Raw genomic sequence first — 21,596 nt, forward strand, 5'->3', positions numbered from 1 at the left:
GGACAGCCTATATGCTAAACATAGTCATCAAATTGCCATTAGTGGTCAGTCCTCTAAATTTTGTATGTAACACAATTTTTAATCTTCGGATTTTTAAAGATATGCTGAGCCACTGGTTTTAATTGATTAATATCAATTTCTACCCTTATTATTCAATTATATATATATATCCCTCTCTCACACACATACACACACGGCAGTAACTCCTGCCTACCGAATTAAATCACAAAGCTTCGGTCGGCTCGGGGCTATAGTGGAAGACACCTACCCAAAGTGCCACACAGTGGGACTGAACCCGAAACCATGCAGCTAGGAAGCAAGCTCCCTGACCACACAGCCATGCCCGTGCCTACAAAAATGTATGCATATATGCACAGCGCTATGCGTATGGCAAGTTTTCTACAGCCGGATGCCCTTCCTGACACCATAATAGTCATTGAGGAGTTTCAATTTTTCAATTTTTAATAACTTCCTTAACTTCACAAATAAATGCATGAAATTTTGATACAATATAAAGGACATAATGCAAATTAATATGCGCATGTTAAATTTTGCAACATCTTTGCATCACATATGAAAAATGACATTGCTTAAACGGCAGCCATCTTCAGCTTCATACGCCCGTACTCTTTCCAAGACTTGCACCATAACATCCTCATGAGTTTCAGACCCCACTTCTCTGATTTCTCTATTGATGTTCTCCTTCAGTTGCATCAGGGTCTCTGGTTTGTAGACGTAAACCCTCTCTTTCAGGTATCCCCATAAAAAAATCTGGCTTGTCAAGTCTGGGGAACGTGAAGGCCAGTTGACATTGCCGTAGTGGGAGATTATTCTCTCTCCAAAGCACTTCCGTAGCAACTGCATTGTTTGTCTTGCTGGAATCATGTGTGAAGTCTACTTTGAATGGCCTTCACATTCATTCATGTTCATTCGACACTGTCAAACATGCACACTGACATTGCACATCCAGCGAAGCATACTGGCTTCATTTCTCTCAAGCCTACACATATCCTTGGCTGTCACAGCCCATGTTTCACTACCATGCAGCATAGCTGTTTGCACACAGGCATCAAACAATCTGTCTTTCACTTTGAGAGAGAGAGGCCCTTTGTTGCCAGCAGGGGTAGGAGCTCTCTAAACTTTGCCTATCCTAATCTTATTCTCATAGCTATGCTCTTGGAGCATCCACCCCCACTACTAACTTGGTCACCTAGATAACGGAAGTTATCTACTACCTCTAGCTTACCCACCTGGCAGCTGATAGAGTCTATTTTCTGCCCATTTTCAGTGTTTATTGTACTTGTGCATCTTCCTACATGAATGCTAGTTTCCCTGTTAATCTTCCTCTGATATTGCTGCACCTTTTATGTGTCCAAAGCTTACACTGGGTGCATCTTATAGGGATTCTACCTACACTTTTTCTACAGATTGAGCAGGGCCCTCTACCTGAAGAGATTTGTGATTTGTTTGCCTTCCTACTCATTAAGACTTTGGTTTTTGTTAGGTTAACTTTAAGGCCCTTTGATTCTAGACCTTACTTCCATATTTGGAACTTCTCTAGTTCAGGTATTGGTTCAGCTATAAGAGCAAGGGGCAACCTGTTTTGAATGCCTCTGTTATTGCCTGGAGGACTATAATGAACAAAAGGGGGCTGAGCACTGATCCTTGGTGAACCCCTACTTGTACCCTGAATTCTTCGCTGTACTCATTGCCAACCCTCACCTTACTGGTAGCATCCATGTACATAACTTGCTACAGCTCTCACCAACCACTTGTCTGTCCTTAGTTTCCACATTGATCACCAGATAAGGGATTGGGGGACCCTGTCAAAGGTTTTCTCTAAATCAACAAAGGCCAAGTACAGAGTTTATCTTTGGCTTTGTATTTCTCTAACCCTAACCCTAACAACAGAAATATAGCATCAATGGTGCTTTTCCCAGACACATAACCAAACTGCATCTCATCTAAGCTAACTCTCTCCTTAATTAGCTGGGCTATGATTCTCTGTAACTTTCATCACCTGATCCAGCAATTTGATACTTCTGTAATTATTTCTATCTTAGGCATTACTGTTACCTTTGTAGCAGTTGACTACTCTTCGTGAACTGCCTGATTTAAAATATGTATGACTAGACCATAACCCATACTGCCAGATGTTTTAAGCATCTCAGTGGAGATTCCTGATGAGCCAGGGGCTTTTCCTGTCTTCATATCCTTAATTGCTTTATCTACCATGGACCTGTCGATTGAATTTTTATTGAATTTCTCAATTAGGATGTCCCTAAATCTCTGACCATATTGAAGGTCCTTAAGATTCCAAATCCTTCTCTCCCAGATTGGTTTACTTCTTGGCATCCTTCTGGTTTGGAGTCTAAAGTCACAAATGACTGGTCTATGCTAGGAGGTACATTCTTCACCAGGAAGGGTCTTTGTATTTAGGAGCAACCATGCATCATGCTGTTTGGTGAGAATGTAATCGATCTGGCGAGCACAGACACCTGATTGGTAGGTTATCAGGTGGCTGGCTGGCTTACTGAAGTTTATTTTACAGATCAAAAGGTGATTTGCATCACAGAACTCCAGTAGTTTCAAGAGCAAAATCCATGGCCTCCATGCACCCCATGTAAGATACCAGACAGCCGTCTGACATGCGCATTGAAATCCCCAGCCATAAAGGGGAGATCATTGTCACTTGTCTTTGAGGTAACCAGCAGAAAAATGCCATAAAAGTGGCCCTTCAGTTCATTTTGTAGGCCTGCTTGAGGGGCATAGGCAAGATAATTGTCACTATACTGTTTTGTAAGACTAGCCTAAACTTAAGCACTCTGTCATCTATTCTGGCTACCTCTATGACCTTATCCTCCCACGTCTCTGCAAGAAGTATGCCTATGTCACCTACCCTATCACTGTTACCTTCTCAGGAGATTTTATACCTGTATTTTGCCTGTGAAGAACCTGGCTGAAGCTCCTCTCTACCTTACCTCTTGCATGCAACATCTATCAACACACCTTCGTTCAAGTATCTCAATAATCTTGCTAGACCTACCTTTCAATGTGCCTACATTGAGAGTGCCAACTCTGAAAACTGGGAAAGGGACGTGGTGGGGAACATGGGAAGGTGTGATGTTATTTAGCACCTGAAAAAAAGTTTCCGTGTTCATTTGATAACAGACCTATCACATCAGTTGTTCTCTCACTTTAACCTACCATCATTCAAACTATTATTATTATTATTATTATTATTATTGAGTGAGAGAGCAGCACATGCCATCAAAGTGACACGTAAAATTATATGAAGACCAATACACCCATCATGACTACCAGTCTGATAAGGGTACACCAGACACATGCATCACAATCACATGTGCATGACATGGTAATCTTATATCAAGATAAACAGTGCATGATCAGAGATGCACATATTGTCAGCCACTAAGGGACATGCTCAAGTGGTTAAGGTCAAGCAACTGACATGTAAATCTGTGGCATTGAGCAGAATATTTACTGTAGCCTATCTTTTATACCAAGACAAAACAATGTACATGATTGCATTTCCAATCAGTTAAGATCAGAAGCCATGAGAGCCACTGCCTGGTATTGCAGTAGGGCATTTATTATTATTATTATTGAGTGAGAGAGCAGTGCATGCCATCAAAGTGACACTGGGGTAAAATATACGAAGCCCAATATACCCATCATGACTACCCGTCTGATAAAGGTACACCAGGCACATACATCACAACCATATGTGCGCGACATGGTGATCTCATATCAAGATAAACAGCACATGACCTTGCAGGTGGGGCCCAGTTAGAATTTTCTTCAGATTGAGTAGCCCATCCCGCTCAAACGGTCCCTGAATAAGGGTTGTTTAAGGATGTTGAAAGAACCACCCATGTTTCCAGAGGTGAACTATTCCAACCCCAAAGAATCCCTCTCAACACATGGCTATGATGCTCCCCCACTACTTCTGCTCGTGATCAGAGATGCACATATTGTCAGCCACGAAGGGACATGCTCAACTGGTTAAGGTCAAACAACTGACAAGCAAATCTGTGGTATTGAGCAGAATATTTGCTGTAGCCCATCTTTTATACCAAGACAAAACAATGTACATGATAACACTTCCAATCAGTTAAGATCAGAAGCCATGAGAGCCACTGCCTGGTACTGCATTATTATTATTATTATTATTATTATTATTATTTTTTTTTTTTTTTTTTTTTTTAATATTTATTTATTTATTTATTTATTTTATTAACACCATTTGTTACAGTGGCATTCATCACAGTGTTGTCATATGATTCTGATTTTAAAACATACACAGCAAAAATCACAGAGTTATTTAAAGGTAAGAATTTATTTTGTAATTAATTTGTACTTTTATTTTGATTACAAAGAAATAGATTTAATCACTAATAGCTATACCCAGACACACATGCACACACATGCCCATCCACTTTTAAAGTCCTGTCGTTCATCATCGTCATCATTTGACATCCGTTTTCCATGCTGGCATGGGTTGGACAGTTTGACAGAACTGGTACACTGGGGAGCAGCACCAGGTTCCAATCTGACTTGGTATGGTTTCTACAGCTAGATTCTTTTCCTAATATCAACGACTCCAAGAGCGTAGTGAGTGCTTTTTACATGCCACTAGCACACATGTCAGTTATGTGACACTGGCATTGGCCATGACTATTCTCTTACTTGGCTTGACAGGTCTTCTTAAGCACAGTATATTACCAAAGGTCTCGGTCACCTGTCACTACTTCCATGAGGCTCAATGCTTGAATGGTGCTTTTAATGTGGCACCAGCATGGGTGCCAGTCACACAACACTGGCATTGGCCACGACTACAATTTATCTGTTTAAATTTCTCATTCCTGTTAGAAGCAAGAGATTTCAATGAAAAATAGTAAACAGGTACAGGTGTGGCTGTATGGTACGACCTTTACTTCACATCCATATGGTTCCAGGTTCAGTCCCTCTTCATGGCACCTAGGGCAAGTGTCTTCTACTATAGTCTTGTGTTGATCAAAGCCAGGTGAGTGGATTTGGTTGACAGAAACTGAAAGAGGTCTATCATATGTGTGTGTATGTGTGTTTTGTGTTTGTCTCTCACCACTTAACTGCTGTTGGTTTGTTTCCATTCCTGTAACTTAGTTTGATAAAACGCAACCAATAGAATAAGTACCAGGCTTAAATTTGTTTGACTAAACCCTTCAAAGCAGTACCCCAGCATGGCTGTAGTTCAATGGTTAAAACAAGTGGAAAATAAAAAGAGTGTCAAGTTAATGGCTCCTCTTGAAGATAACATGGACACAACTCAGGCTCAAAAGATTAACCATTATGAAAACCTCCTCAATAAATGTGAAGACGCAGGCTGGAAAGCAGAACATTTTCTAATCAAAGGCAGATGTAAAGATTTGATGGACAAATTGTGAGGTGACTGTTATTATTGATAGGCCTAACTCATTGTAAAACAAATATCACCATGAGTGATATCCAAACTACAGTGGAGAAGGCAAACCACTGGATTTGGTTAAAAAGAGACGATAATTAATGGCTATAAGAATATTGAGTGAAACCTGATAACCAGTTGATCTAACAAGTAGGGCTTCATTTCAGTAAGGAGGGCTGGTGCGCTGTGATGCTATTGAGAGGTAAGCCCCCAAAATGGTCTGCATTCTCTCCTGATGACCCCATAAACTTGCTAACTTCCAGTATCCAGAGCTTTCAACTGGTAGCACTTGAATCTGCAAGTTCTTTGCAAAAAATTTAATATCACAGAAATGTAATTATTGAATAAATTTGGATGAAATTCGCTCGTATCATATAATAATTATTGGCTTACATTGTGAATGTGGTTTGTTTTTGTTATTCTTATAGATTTTTTACCTGTATTGTTATGTCCTTTCACCTGCTAAGTAGGTTGAATACATTAAAGTTGAATGTATATATTTCCATTAATATTTACAAAACATTGATTGCCAGTTGTTGATTTCCTAATTGAATCATTAATAAATAAATGATAAATCATTAATTAACAATATTGTCAAATTCTAACTTACTGTTTAGGTATTACCTGCCATTAACCTCAAAAATCAAAGGAAGAAAAAATACACAGGGGCAGGCATGACTGTGTGGTAAGAAGCTTACTTCCCAACCATAAGGTTCTGGGTTCAGTCCCACCTTGGGCAAGTGTCTTCTACTATAGCCTCAAGCCAACCAAAGCCTTGTGAGTGGATTTGGTAGATGGAAACTGAGAGAAGCTCATTGTATATACATCCATGCATACATATATATATATATATATATATATATATACACACACAGTAGTCCTCTGGTATTCATGGGGGTTACATTCCTAGAGTACCTATGAATAGTAAAAAACTGCAAATATTGGACATGATCTATAACAATGCCTATAAATATAAAAATATAATGTTATATGTATATATATATATATATAATGTTTTCTGGCACTTGGGCTCACTACCAGAAGCCTTACAAGATGTAGGGCATTTGGGCGTTATCTTAGGTGAAATAAAATAAAATAAGATGTAGGGCATTTGGGCGTTATCTTAGGTGAAATAAAATAAAATAAGATGTAGGGCATTTGGGCGTTATCTTAGGTGAAATAAAATAAAATAAAAATAAAAACAAATTCAAATATTGCTATTTTACTTTTATCTGACTACCTTTTGTATAATTTTACTAGGTCCCACTTCCATGAACCAAAATAACATAACAATAATAATTCAAAAAGCTTATTGCTTTTGTCCAGAAATGGACTATGATAATGACAGATATCTGATAATGACAAATAGATACTACAAGTCAGAAGTTGGGTAAGTATTCCATTTACTTCAAATTAATTATAGTTCTTTTAATGCATTAAATCAAATAAATTTAAGAAATTAAAATTTATATAAAAAATGATGGATGATTCTAATTCTGGTATTGCTATCTTTTATACTTGTGTAATGAGAATTTGAAGTAAGTAACTGATTGTTTTAAATACATTTGATGTATAGATGTATCATTGCCTTGTGAATTTTCATTAGTTTTTCCTAAATCTTCTGTGTTTTAATCAAGCAGCCAAATCTGAAAAGATAAGAGTGTAGCATTGAAGTACTGCACACTTCTCACTAAATTCCAACTAACACAAGCGATGCACACAGACACATGCAAATGTGAGCATTATAGCATCCTGTATGTTTTACTTAATGTAGATATACTATAGAAAGTCAGAAAACTACAGTATTCATCTCAAGAAAACATCTTCCATAGGTGCATAATGCTAAAAAAAACATAGAAGTATATAAGTAGTAAGCATCTAGAAGTAACCATTTGCATAGGCAAATTCAGCCTCTACTGATATAGAATAACACTGCTACTGAGTGTCTGCTACTGAGTGTCTGCTACTGAGTGTCTGCTACTGAGTGTCTGCTACTGAGGTACATCTGTGCTTTTGGGAACTAATATATCTGTACAAGATGCTTTCTCTTGATGAATAATGCAGTTTTCTGGCTTTCTGAAGTATATCTACGTTAAGTAAGATATACAGAATGCTGTTTTGAACTAATACTGTTTCCATCACTAATAACAAATTGGGCATTAGACTCAAGATAAACAATTTCTTTAATTCTTTATTCAATATTGTTTAAAATATTTGAAATTATAAATGAAATAAATAAATGCACCCTTTTAAAGCTTAGCCAAGCTCATGGGCCCAGTTTCCCAGTTTCAATGACTTAAGTGTTCCCCAACTGGACAGTACGCCACTCCATCACAGTGTTACTCATTTTTGCCAGCTGAGTGGACTGGAGCAACGTGAAATGAAGTGTTTTGCTCAAGAACGCAATGCGTTGCCCGGTCCAGGAATCAATTTGAAATTATAACAGAAGATTTACTCCTTCCTCTTGTTGAATCTTAAAATATTTTAGATCAATGATTCCCAATATGTGGCATATGGCCCACTGATGGGGCCTGGGAAAATAGTGGTGGGGCATGAGATCCCAAATTTTTTTTTTAGTGGGATATAGAATTTTGAAAATCTTTTTCCACAGCAGACATATTACATCTGTACTCATCCAAGCCAAACCAATCCCTCCAGCTAAGTATTTAGTGTGAAGACTGTTTGTGACAGTATAGCACTATTCTAATGCCCAAGTGTGGACATTTCTTTAAGGAAAGCATATAACTATGAGAAGCTGATACTCAGTACATAATAAAAAGTTACCTGTAAATTATGTAACTGGCATTCCGTTATGTTGGTTATGACGACGTAGGTTCTAATCAATGGGTCAGCCTGTTCATGAAATTAACCTGCAAGAGGCTGAGCACACTACAAGCATGTGCAGCCTTAACATAGTTCACAGGCAGATTCAACATGACACAGAGTGTGACAAGGCTAGCCCTTTGAAATACAGGTACTACAGATTATTTTGTTTGAAATAACTATGATAAAATATAAAAAATAAAGTTGTTTTTTTTTTTTTTTCAAGCACTGGTGGGGCATACATTTTTCAGGAAAGTTATAGTTAGGCCAGAGGAGGGAAAATATGTTGGGAAACAGTTTTAGATAATTTTAAGCATGGATCTGCAAATCTAAATCTATTCTGATGTCCCACACCAATAACACTGGTGTACTTTAGATATTGACAAGGTCTGTTATGAAAGTTTCTATAAAAAATCCCATTAGCTGCTCTCTCTCTCTCTCTCTCTCTCTCTATCCCCCCCCCTCTCTCGCTCTCTGAAAGTAGTCCTACTTGTACTGAAAAATTAGTTTCAGATTGCACCATTACAGGAGGTTTGTAGAATCCATAAACTGTGTCGTAAGAAGCTTATTTACCTGCTATACGGTTCTGGGTTCAGTCCCATTGCTTGACATCTTGGGCAAGTGCCTTCTCCTATAGCCTTGGGCTAACCAATGCCTTGTGTATGGATTTGATAGATGGAAACTGCAAAAAACCTGTCGTATATATCTATATCTATATATGTGTGTGTCTTTGTGTCTGTGTTTGCCCCCCCCACCCCCACCCCACTTGACAACCAGTATTGGTGTGTTTACATCCCAATAACTTAGTGGTTCAGCAAAAGAACCAATGGAATAAGTACAAGGCTTTAAAAAATAAATACTGGGATCGAATCATTCACTTAAAAATTCTTCAAGACAGTGCCCCAGCATAGCCACAGTTTAATGACTAAAATAAGTAAAAACTAAATGATAAAAAGTAGTTTGAATGCGAGTTAGTTGCTAATTTGAGCAGGTTAATATACTCATCAGAAACTTTTTCTTTCAAGCTCATTTTTCACTTCCTTCTTATAAACATAATACTAAACATCTCCTCCTTTTGTGAACAACATAAAATACTGGCCAGCAGCATAACTGTGTGGGTGAAGAAATTCACTTCTCAACTGCGTAGTTTTGGATTTAGTTCTGCTACCTGACCACTTCATGGAGGTGCGTAGCTTAGTGGCTAGGGTGTCAGCATCAACATCGTAAGATTGTGGTTTCAATTCCTGGACCGGGCAACGCATTGTGTTCTTGAGCAAAACACTTCAGTCCACTCAGCTGGCAAAAATGAGTAACGCTGCGATGGACTGGCGTCCTGTCCAGCTGGGGAACACATACACCATAGAAACCAGGAAACTGGGCCCATGAGCCTGGTTAGGCTTTAAAAAGGGCACATTTAAAAAAATTTTTTTTACATGACCACTTGGCTGAGTGCCATTTCTGAATGTTATCTCTGAGTGTCATCTATGAATAACACATTTAAAGCCACACACACACATACAAACACACACACACACACATGCACACACACACACACACAACACACACACACACACACACATACACAAATGCACTCACAAAACATTGGTGTGTGTGTGAGTTTGTGTGTGTGTGTGGCTTTAAACATGTGCTCAAAAACGTAAACAAGCGCACACCAATACACATGCATATTTATAATATATATATAAGATGTAGGTGTGAGTATGTGGTAAGATGTTTGCTTCTAGGCCACATGGTTCCAGATTCAGTCCCATTGTGTGGCACCTTAGGCAAGTGTCTTCCACCAAATAATATTTTCCAAAACTATTGAACTATCATGTTTTTAATGTATCTAATCTTTTATCTAAAAAAATGCTTTCTAATATTTCTTTCAGGTATAAATTTTTGATTGACCGCCAAGGTTTGGTTGTTAAAAGGATGCAACGAGTTAACAAAATAAATGAGACCTTAAATAAATTTGCTGCAAAAATTAGAGATGTAGGAAAAAGCTTTTGTGATTGAAAATATATAAATGAGATGATCTGCAGTTGTCTATATATTTTGTTCAAAATGTACAAATACAAACTCTTCAGTTTAAATGTGTTATATTTATTTGGGTTATGTTTTTTCTTTTTCCATCAAGTATGAATTCTAGATTACATTATTTCAAACAATGTTATAGAATCTATCTATTACAATGTCTTTAAAAAAGGATTTTAAAGTCATTTTCCAAGATGTTTTGTTATTAGTACAAAATATGTATTAAATCTCACACTGTTGCAAATATTATTTATTGAAAACTAATTTCAATAATGCATATTTATTTTACATATACATATTTGAGGGCATAACCTACCAACCATTAGATTTGGCATTGCAATTTTTGTTCAAATCCTCTTTTTCAGATGGTTTTCTACATTCTCTAATTCCATTGACTTAAATCTTAATTTCCATTGAAATACACTACCTTAGTTTTAATTAATTTTGAAATAATAAAAAATTTAGTAAAATTACTTTGTCACAATTAAGCTCGTGTCTGGAACATTAATCAGCAGAAAATGTTGGTGGAAAGTTTCAAATTAGATCATGTTAAATAAGCATAAGGCTTGTATCATAAAACCAGTCTTAGGTGCGCTGGCATCTGTGTAATAACTCTCTTCTTTCATCTCTCTCTCTATGTCCGTGTGTTTTGCAAGCTTTTATGAGAATTTCATGGAGGATGTAGAGTAACATACAGAAGCAATGCTTCCAAATAATGTGACTTCCCCAGCATAGCTGTGTTTAGCATTGATACTAACTAAACCAGACCAGACCAGCCCTGTAAGTCTGCAACCCTACTCTGCTCTTTGATGCTATAGTAATTAGAAGAGTCTCATTTTAAGTCATTTAAGCTCTTTGATGTGTTGCCTATGTGGTGTCCAATTTTCACAGTCGTGCAGAAGATATGGTAAACTTGGAAAGTTGTAGTCACCATTATGTTTTTGTGGTTGATCCCATAAGAGCATTGGCAATCAAATGATTGACTGGCTTCAGATGATTTTCTTGAGCTCTTATTTCTCTGATGACTGGACACTGTCTGCCAAGATTATGATATTCTGGAGCAATTTGAAGGAATCAGCATTGACCAATGAATGAAAGTTGAAATTTTAGGGTCACTGCCGAGACTTACATGTGTTATGCCCAACTTTTATGCTGTTCCAACAGATGAGTTTATGAAAAGAAGAATCTTTAATCATTAACCCTTTTGGAAACAGAGTTTCATTTGGAGTTTCAGTACCAAGAAAATGGAGCCCTTTTCACAAGCCCTACTGTGGGCATGCACTTACTTTAAAAAAAAAATTATGAGCAAATGAAGTAATTACTTTACATATATAAAACTATATATATTCTTGTAGGAAATTGAAGGAATTAATACAATCTTCTTTGTCATACAACTTTTTTGACCAACAGACCGGCCCTATCATCTCCTAAGGGTTAATCAACAATAGTTAGATTCTGAATATGCTATGACAGCATTGTCAATAAGAAACAATGCTTCTTGGATCAGATTCTAAAACATATTGACCCATGTACCAGGTGTAGAGGTCTAGTTTGCATTTCAAGTATTTCTTGACCAAAGTTATGCAGAACTGAGATCTCAAAACATACCCCGCCAAGGACAATTGTAACTGAAGACAACAAATGATGATTTAAAACTCCTTAATATATTGGAGAGGGGCTAATTAACCAAAGGGGCTAATTGTCATAGGGGGTAGTTGTCATCGGGGGGAATTGTCCTATGGGGGGTAATCGTCCTGGGGGTGGTACTTGATACGGTTAAGAACATCATTTGTAAAGTCAAATGGCATGGTTTGGTATGGTTATGCGTGTTATAATGTTCAATGCGAGTATTTGGAAAACTTATGCATGTTTTTATAAATTCTTTACAATATTTTTTTGACAAACAAATTGTTACATTTTTATAAGAAAATTATTTGATAAACCATTAAAAACTATCCAAGAATTTGTTTACTTTTTCAATGTGTGAATGGAAAGCTTGAGTTCAAACTTTATTACTTTTGAGCAGGAATTAGTGAATATACATTATATTCACTTCCTAAATCAACCTCAAAGTAATGAATGCTGACACTGTTGAGTTAGCAATTGGGACTTACATAAGGAAAGTTACATAGATACAAGATGGTAGAATCCTAACTTTTTAATTATCAGAATTTTCAGAAACTTTTTGTGAATTTGTGTTTTACACATGAGAAATTATATGAATGTTCAAAAACAAAAAAAAAAAATTTTTGTGAGATGTAAGGGGATTTAGCTGTTATTTTTAGTGCATCTCATGTCCACCTCATACTATTCTTATTTGATACTCTGACATATTGATATTTTTCAATGTCTTTCTCCCTATAAACTCATTTAATCCTTTCGTTACTGTATTTATTTTGAGATGCTCTGTGTTTCTTTCGATTATTTTAAATATAACAAAGAATTTAGTAAAATAACTTAGTTATCATTCAGCTAGTGTTAGGAACATTAATTGTGACTAATGATTGGTGGAAGATTTTAATTCAAAACTTATGAAAACAAGATATTTGTACCGCTGAGCCAGAGCTGGTTTCAGCCTGGTTGGTAATGAAAGGGTTAATGGTTTATTGCTTGGATTTAAGCCAAAAATTCAATCTGTGTGTATTTTAAACTGTGACTGAAAAAAATATTTCTTAATTAAAATATTTAAAAAATTCTTTAAGTTTCGAAAAATTACAAACAGATTTTTTTTTTGCATCTCTTATGAATTCCCTTGCGTAGAACACAAATGCACAAAAAATAAACTCATAATTTAAAAAAAATAAGGAGATTACGAGGGGTTTATGTTGTGTATAAATCAGAATTCTGTCTAAAATTCTCCATTAATACTTCCTGCAAATACTCAATTTTCATCATCAAGTAGCACAAATTTAAATAGTAAAAGTAGAGGAATCTATCTATAAAATAAGGGAATAAATAAACAAATTACATACTAAAGAAATTTCAAACTTAATTAATATTGCTACTAACAGATAATAGCTACCAGATGTGTTTATGAAAGCCGTAAAATAATTTACTGCTTTCGGTTCTCATATGTTACACATACAACAAGCTTGTAATTCTATATTTTCAAAAAGTATTCCTAAAGCTTAATATAAGATAACAACAGTGGTAGTGGAATTATATCTATATCTATATCTATCTATCTATCTATCTATCTATCTATATCTATCTATCTATCTATCTATCTATCTATCTATATATATATATATATATATATATATATATATATATATATATATATATATATATATATATAGGCGCAGGAGTGGCTGTGTGGTAAGTAGCTTGTTTACTAACCACATGGTTCCGGGTTCAGTCCCACTGCGTGGCACCTTGGGCAAGTGTCTTCTAATATAGCCTCGGGCCGACCATAGCCTTGTGAGTGGATTTGGTAGACGGAAACTGAAAGAAGCCCGTCGTATATATGTATATATATATATGCATGTATGTGTTTGTGTGTCTGTGTTTGTCCCCCTAGCATTGCTTGACAACCGATGCTGGTGTGTTTATGTCCCCGTTACTCAGCAGTTCGGCAAAAGAGACCGGTAGAATAAGTACTGGGCTTACAAAAGAATAAGTCTCGGGGTCGAGTTGCTCGATTAAAGGCGGTGCTCCAGCATGGCCACAGTCAAATGACTGAAACAAGTAAAAGAGTAAAAGAGAGTAAGAGTAATATATATTCATTCCTCAGACTATATTTCAGTCAGTTATTTTTCTAATTTCATCAAGTAGAAGGTCTGATTAAAAAGTATTGTTGCTAAGGTAATGGAGCTGAAGTATGCACTATGAAGTTGCTTAGCCCAATAAGTTAAAACATTCTCACTCACTTCTGTTGTTTAACCCTTTAGCATTTAAACCGGCCATATCCGGCCAGAAGTATTCTGCCTGTTTTATGTTCAAACTGGCCAGATCTGGTCTCTTACACCAACCCTACAATATCATTTTAAAAATTAACAGCTACCTCATCAAAATCTCATAGCTACAAGATAATGCATGATTAGTTCAAAACAATGTGGATAAAAAAGCATTAATTTTGGCAGAACAGTGTGAACACTAAAGGGTTAAAGCAGTGCTTAGTAGTAAAGTGTGTAGAGTGTGGTTGTCTCAGATCCTTGTGGCTTTTGACACTGTTTACAATTCATCATCATCATCATCATCATCGTCATCATCATTTAATGTCCGCTTTCCATGCTAGCATGGGTTGGACGATTTGACTGAGGACTGGCGAACCAGATTGCTGCACCAGGCTCCAATCTGATCTGGCAGAGTTTCTACAGCTGGATGCCCTTCCTAAAGCCAACCACTCTGAGAGTGTAGTGGGTGTTTTTATGTGCCACCGGCACGAGGGCCAGTCTGGCGGTACTGGCAACGGCCTCGCTCAAATGATGCTTTTTACTTGCCACCTGCACAGGAGTCAGTCCAGCGGCACTGGCAATGACCTCGCTTGAATGTTTTGTTCACATGCCACCGGCACAAGTGCCAGTAAGGTAACGCAGGTAATCCAAATTTGTTATTCATTTATTCCAGAAAGATTTTGCAAAAATATTACAGGTGTTCAAAGTTTGATAATTTTCAGAATTTTCAGCCAATCAGAAAGCAGTGCATTCGCTGCCTCTTCCATCATCAGGGGGAGTGGGGCATTGGCATGTCAAAACATTAAACTAGCTATGTGAGCAAATTAAATATTTACAAGCTATGAACAAACAAACAGGAGTTGCTAGAAATAACAGTCAAAACATTAAGATATACATGAGCAAAGTTAATATTAAAACATTTGCAAGCAAATTAAATATTTAAAAGCTACGAACAAGCCAACAGACGTTGCTAGAAACAACAGTCAAAACATTGTTTAAAACATCATTTATTAGTTTTAAAAATTTCAAGAAAAAGTTTACAATACACTCTAGGATTTTATAAAATAAATTATCTTTCTCGTATCTCCTCCTCCATATAAATTCACAAGTATAAGAGTCAACCATGCCCAGGTACTTTCAATTTGTTGAGTGTAAATCCCACTTGTTATGAAAATAAACAATTATAGAACAAGTGATGGTTACACTCCTTGTATGCATGCGCAGCATCTTTGGTTACTATGGCAACAGAGTTCTTCACAATCAGCTATGGAACATGTGGTGCTTCTTTGCTTTGGCTACTATAGAAACAGACTTCTTCACCATGGTGATGTCTAAAATACTTGCTTTTGATTGGCTAAAATACTCAAATTTGGCAGATTTTAAAGGCTAATAACTTTTTAATTATGGATTTATAGGGAAAATTAATTTCATTTTCATAATTAGTATACAAACTTTATCCATATACCAAATTTGAAAACAACTGGAACAAAATTGTAAACAGTGACAAAAACCACAATGATCCGTTGTCTCAAAAGGAAGATCAAGTTTCAATGATGCAGGATCTCCTTGACTGTGTTGAGGAAGATGAAGACTTATTTGAAAATGGTTGTAACAGGTGATGAATCATGAGTCTATGGCTATAATCCTGAAACCAAGGCAAAACTCAAATCCCACTTGAAAGGAACATGATTTCATGATGTTGAAGAAAGCAAAGAAAATGTAATGAAGTAGCTGCTTGCTATCTCAAAAAAAAAAAAAAAAAAGGGAGAGGGAGTTCCAGGAATGCCTCCATCTATGGAAACAATACTGGATAAAGTGTGTGGCTTCAGGTAGTGTGTGTCTCAAAGGTTATATGCCAAATTGAAATGTATTGCAGTTTTCTTTTTATAGCATTACTCCTGAAAGTTTTTGATCAGATCTTGTGTAGCAGTATATAGGCAGAAGGTAGACTTAGAGAAGAAGCAGGATGTGAATTTAATTATTAATAATGAATGTGGAAACCATTTTAGAACACTGAAGACAGATGATCGAAGCTGAAAGTTCAGAAAAAATATAATTGAAATATATAGAAAGAAACAGACAAGTAAAGAAATGATATATTTTAACACTAGATTATGAAGTAGATGGTCAGTTTAGCTTGAGAAGAAGGAAGCAAATTTTCAAATATCTTATTGAGATGTAGCAGAACCCATTTTGGTTGTGGCATTTTGTAGTCAACTAGCCTTAAATAGGCTCCATATGTTAATCTTTAATGATTGGTTGTTTGACCTATCATGTGAGTTTGGAACATTTAGTTGGGTCCTGTATTTTGATTGGTCAAGTATTGCACAGGATATAGATTTCAGATCCAATTATGTTGAGCATAATACTTTCTAAATAACTAACTTGAACCTTTGCTGGGAGCCTTTTTTCACTTACATATAACCTTAACAAAAACCTCACTTGGAGAGTGGTGAGAGAATTCCTGGAGAATAGATCATGACATTTTCCTGCTGTTATAACAAAGCACTTACAACCAACGATGCCCAGAACTGAATTATCCAAATGATGGATGAACTATACAACCAACAGAATCTGTGATGTGTTTATTTGGTCCACTGTATAATTTAGCTGAGGAATAAAGTCTCACTGTTGTTTAAAAGTTTGCTTCTTGTACAATTTCCACAAGTTAACACACAGCACAAGTTATGTATTGGTATGCAACATCATGTTGTAAACCAAGAGAGACTTTATAACCGTGACAGTTAAAAAGACTTAAAACTAGAAAGCAAACTTCTAATCATTGTTAATTGATGGTTGCCTCCTCCATCATACTTTAGTTTAAGTGCTAATAAATAAAATAAGAAAAACAATATAAGCTCAATATTACATATGCACTGTAGCCAAGATAAATACTAAGTAAGCAACAAAAGAAGCTTCTGGTTTGCGTGGAAATCAGGGACTTCCAGTTCATCCCTTATATAAAGGAAAGAATTTCTAAATTCGTGCCCTTCAGTGCCTGTTGATTCTTTGACATGCATTGGATGGTGCGAATTTAGAAATTCCTTCCTTTACATAAGGTATGAACCGGGAGTCTCTGACTTCCACATAAACCGGAAGCTTCCAGAATGTTTGTAAACTTTTTAGAAGCTTGAGGGAGATTACTCTTGTTAAATCCCTTTTATGTTTTGCTTCCTGATGTGACTGCCAGGGTTCACTACAAAACTTACGGAGGCAATGACAAGTGACTGAGACCTTTGGTGATATACCATGCTTGAGAAAATCCATCAAGCCAAGTGTAATCGTAGTCGTGGTCAAGACCATTGTCATGTAACCGGCACCTGTGCTGGTGGCATATAAAAAGCACCCTTTGAATGTTGGACCTCAAGCAGATAAGTGAATCAAACCTTTATTTGTGGCCAATGCTGGTGTCATGTAACTAGCACCTGTGCACCCATTACATTCTTGGAATGGTTGGCATTAGGAAGGGCATCTAACTGTAGAAATTATGCCAAATCAGATTGAAACATGGTGCAGTTTCCCCAGCTTACCAGTCAAACTGTCTAACCCATGCCAGCATGGAAAGCAGACCCTAGATTATGATAATGATGATGATGATGATATATATATGAATATATATATATATATATATATATACACACACTCTTTTACTCATTTACTTGTTTCAGTCATTTGACTGTGGCCATGCTGGAGAACCACCGTTAGTCGAACAAATCGACACCAGGACTTATTCTTTGTAAGCCTAGTACTTTTTGCCGAACCACTAGGTTACAGGGACGTAAACACACTAGCATCGGTTGTCAAGCGATGTTGGGGGGACAAACACACACACACAAACATATACATACACATACATACATATATATATATATATATATATATATATAAACAAAGATAAATGCGATACAATAAAATTAATTATAATCGCCGGTGTACCAGTACACGCCATATATTATACATATATCATTACATTCAAGGCGAAGAGTGCACTAGATACAACACAATAGCTGGATAAATTTAGTGAGATGAAAATTAAAAACTTTTACAAACTTAACTTTTCTTATACTGCAGTTTCGCCAAATTCAGTAATAAAAATAGTATTTATTTACTCAGGCTGGCTCTTCAGTAAGATTCCTGTTAATGATGGGAAGACCATATCAATAGACCCATGTGCGTCTATCGAAATGCTCTTTCTAAACTATTCAAAACACTGCGCAGACTCAGAACAAACCGACAAAATAGGGGATTGTGGTATATCGTCTAACGGTCAGAAATTTATCGAGAGAATATGTAAACAAAGATAAATGCGATACAATAAAATTAATTATAATCGCCGTGTGTACCAGTACACGCCATATATTATACATATATCATTACATTCAAGGCGAAGAGTGCACTAGATACACAATAGCTGGATAAATTTAGTGAGATGAAAATTAAAAACTTTTACAAACTTAACTTTTCTTATACTGCAGTTTCGCCAAATTCAGTAATAAAAATAGTATTTATTTACTTAGGCTGGCTCTTCAGTAAGATTCCTGTTAATGATGGGAAGACCATATCAATAGACCCATGTGCGTCTATCGAAATGCTCTTTCTAAACTATTCAAAACACTGCGCAGACTCAGAACAAACCCGACAAAATAGGGGATTGTGGTATATCGTCTAACGGTCAGAAATTTATCGAGAGAATATGTAAACAAAGATAAATGCGATACAATAAAATTAATTATAATCGCCGGTGTACCAGTACACGCCATATATTATACATATATCATTACATTCAAGGCGAAGAGTGCACTAGATACACAATAGCTGGATAAATTTAGTGAGATGAAACTTAAAAACTTTTACAAACTTAACTTTTCTTATACTGCAGTTTCGCCAAATTCAGTAATAAAAATAGTATTTATTTACTCAGGCTGGCTCTTCAGTAAGATTCCTGTTAATGATGGGAAGACCATATCAATAGACCCATGTGCGTCTATCGAAATGCTCTTTCTAAACTATTCAAAACACTGCGCAGACTCAGAACAAACCCGACAAAATAGGGGATTGTGGTATATCGTCTAACGGTCAGAAATTATCGAGAGAATATGTAAACAAAGATAAATGCGATACAATAAAATTAATTATAATCGCCGGTGTACCGGTACACGCCATATATTTACATATATCATTACATTCAAGGCGAAGAGTGCACTAGATACACAATAGCTGGATAAATTTAGTGAGATGAAACTTAAAAACTTTTACAAACTTAACTTTTCTATACTGCAGTTTCGCCAAATTCAGTAATAAAAATAGTATTTATTTACTCAGGCTGGCTCTTCAGTAAGATTCCTGTTAATGATGGGAAGACCATATCAATAGACCCATGTGCGTCTATCGAAATGCTCTTTCTAAACTATTCAAAACACTGCGCAGACTCAGAACAAACCCGACAAAATAGGGGATTGTGGTATATCGTCTAACGGTCAGAAATTTATCGAGAGAATATGTAAACAAGATAAATGCGATACAATAAAATTAATTATAATCGCCGTGTACCGGTACACGCCATATATTTACATATATCATTACATTCAAGGCGAAGAGTGCACTAGATACACAATAGCTGGATAAATTTAGTGAGATGAAAATTAAAAACTTTTACAAACTTAACTTTTCTTATACTGCAGTTTCGCCAAATTCAGTAATAAAAATAGTATTTATTTACTCAGGCTGGCTCTTCAGTAAGATTCCTGTTAATGATGGGAAGACCATATCAATAGACCATGTGCGTCTATCGAAATGCTCTTTCTAAACTATTCAAAACACTGCGCAGACTCAGAACAACCCGACAAAATAGGGGATTGTGGTATATCGTCTAACGGTCAGAAATTTATCGAGAGAATATGTAAACAAAGATAAATGCGATACAATAAAATTAATTATAATCGCCGGTGTACCAGTACACGCCATAATTATACATATATCATTACATTCAAGGCGAAGAGTGCACTAGATACACAATAGCTGGATAAATTTAGTGAGATGAAAATTAAAAACTTTTACAAACTTAACTTTTCTTATACTGCAGTTTCGCCAAATTCAGTAATAAAAATAGTATTTATTTACTCAGGCTGGCTCTTCAGTAAGATTCCTGTTAATGATGGGAAGACCATATCAATAGACCCATGTGCGTCTATCGAATATATATATATATATATATATATAAAGTGAGATAGGGGTTTGAATTAGTTAATAAATTATATGAATCGGTATTATCTGTAAGTTGATGATTGAAAGGAATCTGTTCCTCCATTTTCTTATTTGTATATATATATATATATATATATATATATATATATACACATATATATGACGGGCTTCTTTCAGTTTCTGTCTACCAAATCTACTCTCAAGGATTTGGTTGGCCTGAGGCTTTAGTAGAAGACATTTGCCCAAGGTGCCACACAGTGAAACTGAATCCAGAACCATGTGGTTCGTAAGCAAGCTACTTACCACACAGCCACTCCTATGCCTATGTATATATATATATATATATATATATATATACACACACACACATACTATACATACACATATGTGTGTGTGTGTGCACTCTAAATTGGAAGACAAGAAAGAGTTTCTCATAAGGTCTAGATTTTCTACACCTGAAGAATTTGGAACTCACTTACAGCTATGATCTAAGAGTATAGATAACCTAAAGCTTAGGATGAATGTTGCATCAAAAATCCTCCATCTTTCTACCTTCCCAGGACCTCATCCTGAGCTTTAGGCTATCTATACTCTTGGTTTATAGTCTTAAGTAAGATCAAAATTCTTCAGATGTAAGAAATCTAGGCCTAATGATAAACTGTTTCTCCATCTTCTTATTTAGATTGCACACACACACACACATGCACATATATATAGTATATACATAAAAAGCACCATCCGTTCGTGGCCGTTTGCCAGCTCTGTCTGGCACCAGTGCGGGTGGCACGTAAAAAGCACCCACTACACTCACGGAGTGGTTGGCGTTAGGAAGGGCATCCAGCCGTAGAAACACTGCCAGATTTGACTGGGCCTGATGAAGCCTTCTGGCTTCACAGACCCCAGTAGAACCGTCCAACCCATGCTAGCATGGAAAACGGACGCTAAACGATGATGATGATGATGATGATGATGTATATATATATATCAATATATATGTATATATATATATATATATATATGTGTGTGTGTGTGTGTGTGTGTGTGTGTGTGTGTATATAAACATACATTTATATATATATATATATATATATATATATAGATTCAGATGAATATGGTACTTAAGTTGAGGCACCAGAATTTAGTATGGTATTATCCATACAATTTCAAAATAA

At 36.1% G+C, this 21,596-nt stretch overlaps 1 protein-coding gene across 2 annotated transcripts in view; it reads left to right on the forward strand.

Annotated features, from left to right (window-relative positions):
- The window catches only part of LOC115232626 (CD109 antigen-like), a 189,139-nt gene extending 176,860 nt beyond the window's left edge, over positions 1–12,279 (forward strand). For both annotated transcript variants that reach the window (XM_029802619.2, XM_036513187.1), the window contains exons 35-37: positions 4,277–4,351; positions 6,725–6,854; positions 10,180–12,279. In XM_029802619.2, the coding sequence (XP_029658479.2) occupies positions 4,277–4,351; positions 6,725–6,854; positions 10,180–10,306 (332 nt within the window). In that variant the 3' untranslated portion in view covers positions 10,307–12,279. The remainder of the gene's footprint in view (positions 1–4,276; positions 4,352–6,724; positions 6,855–10,179) is intronic.
- Positions 12,280–21,596: the final 9,317 nt, after the last annotated feature.

The sequence above is a fragment of the Octopus sinensis genome, linkage group LG2 (assembly GCF_006345805.1).
Source record: "Octopus sinensis linkage group LG2, ASM634580v1, whole genome shotgun sequence".
In the NCBI taxonomy this organism is placed as follows: domain Eukaryota; kingdom Metazoa; phylum Mollusca; class Cephalopoda; order Octopoda; family Octopodidae; genus Octopus; species Octopus sinensis.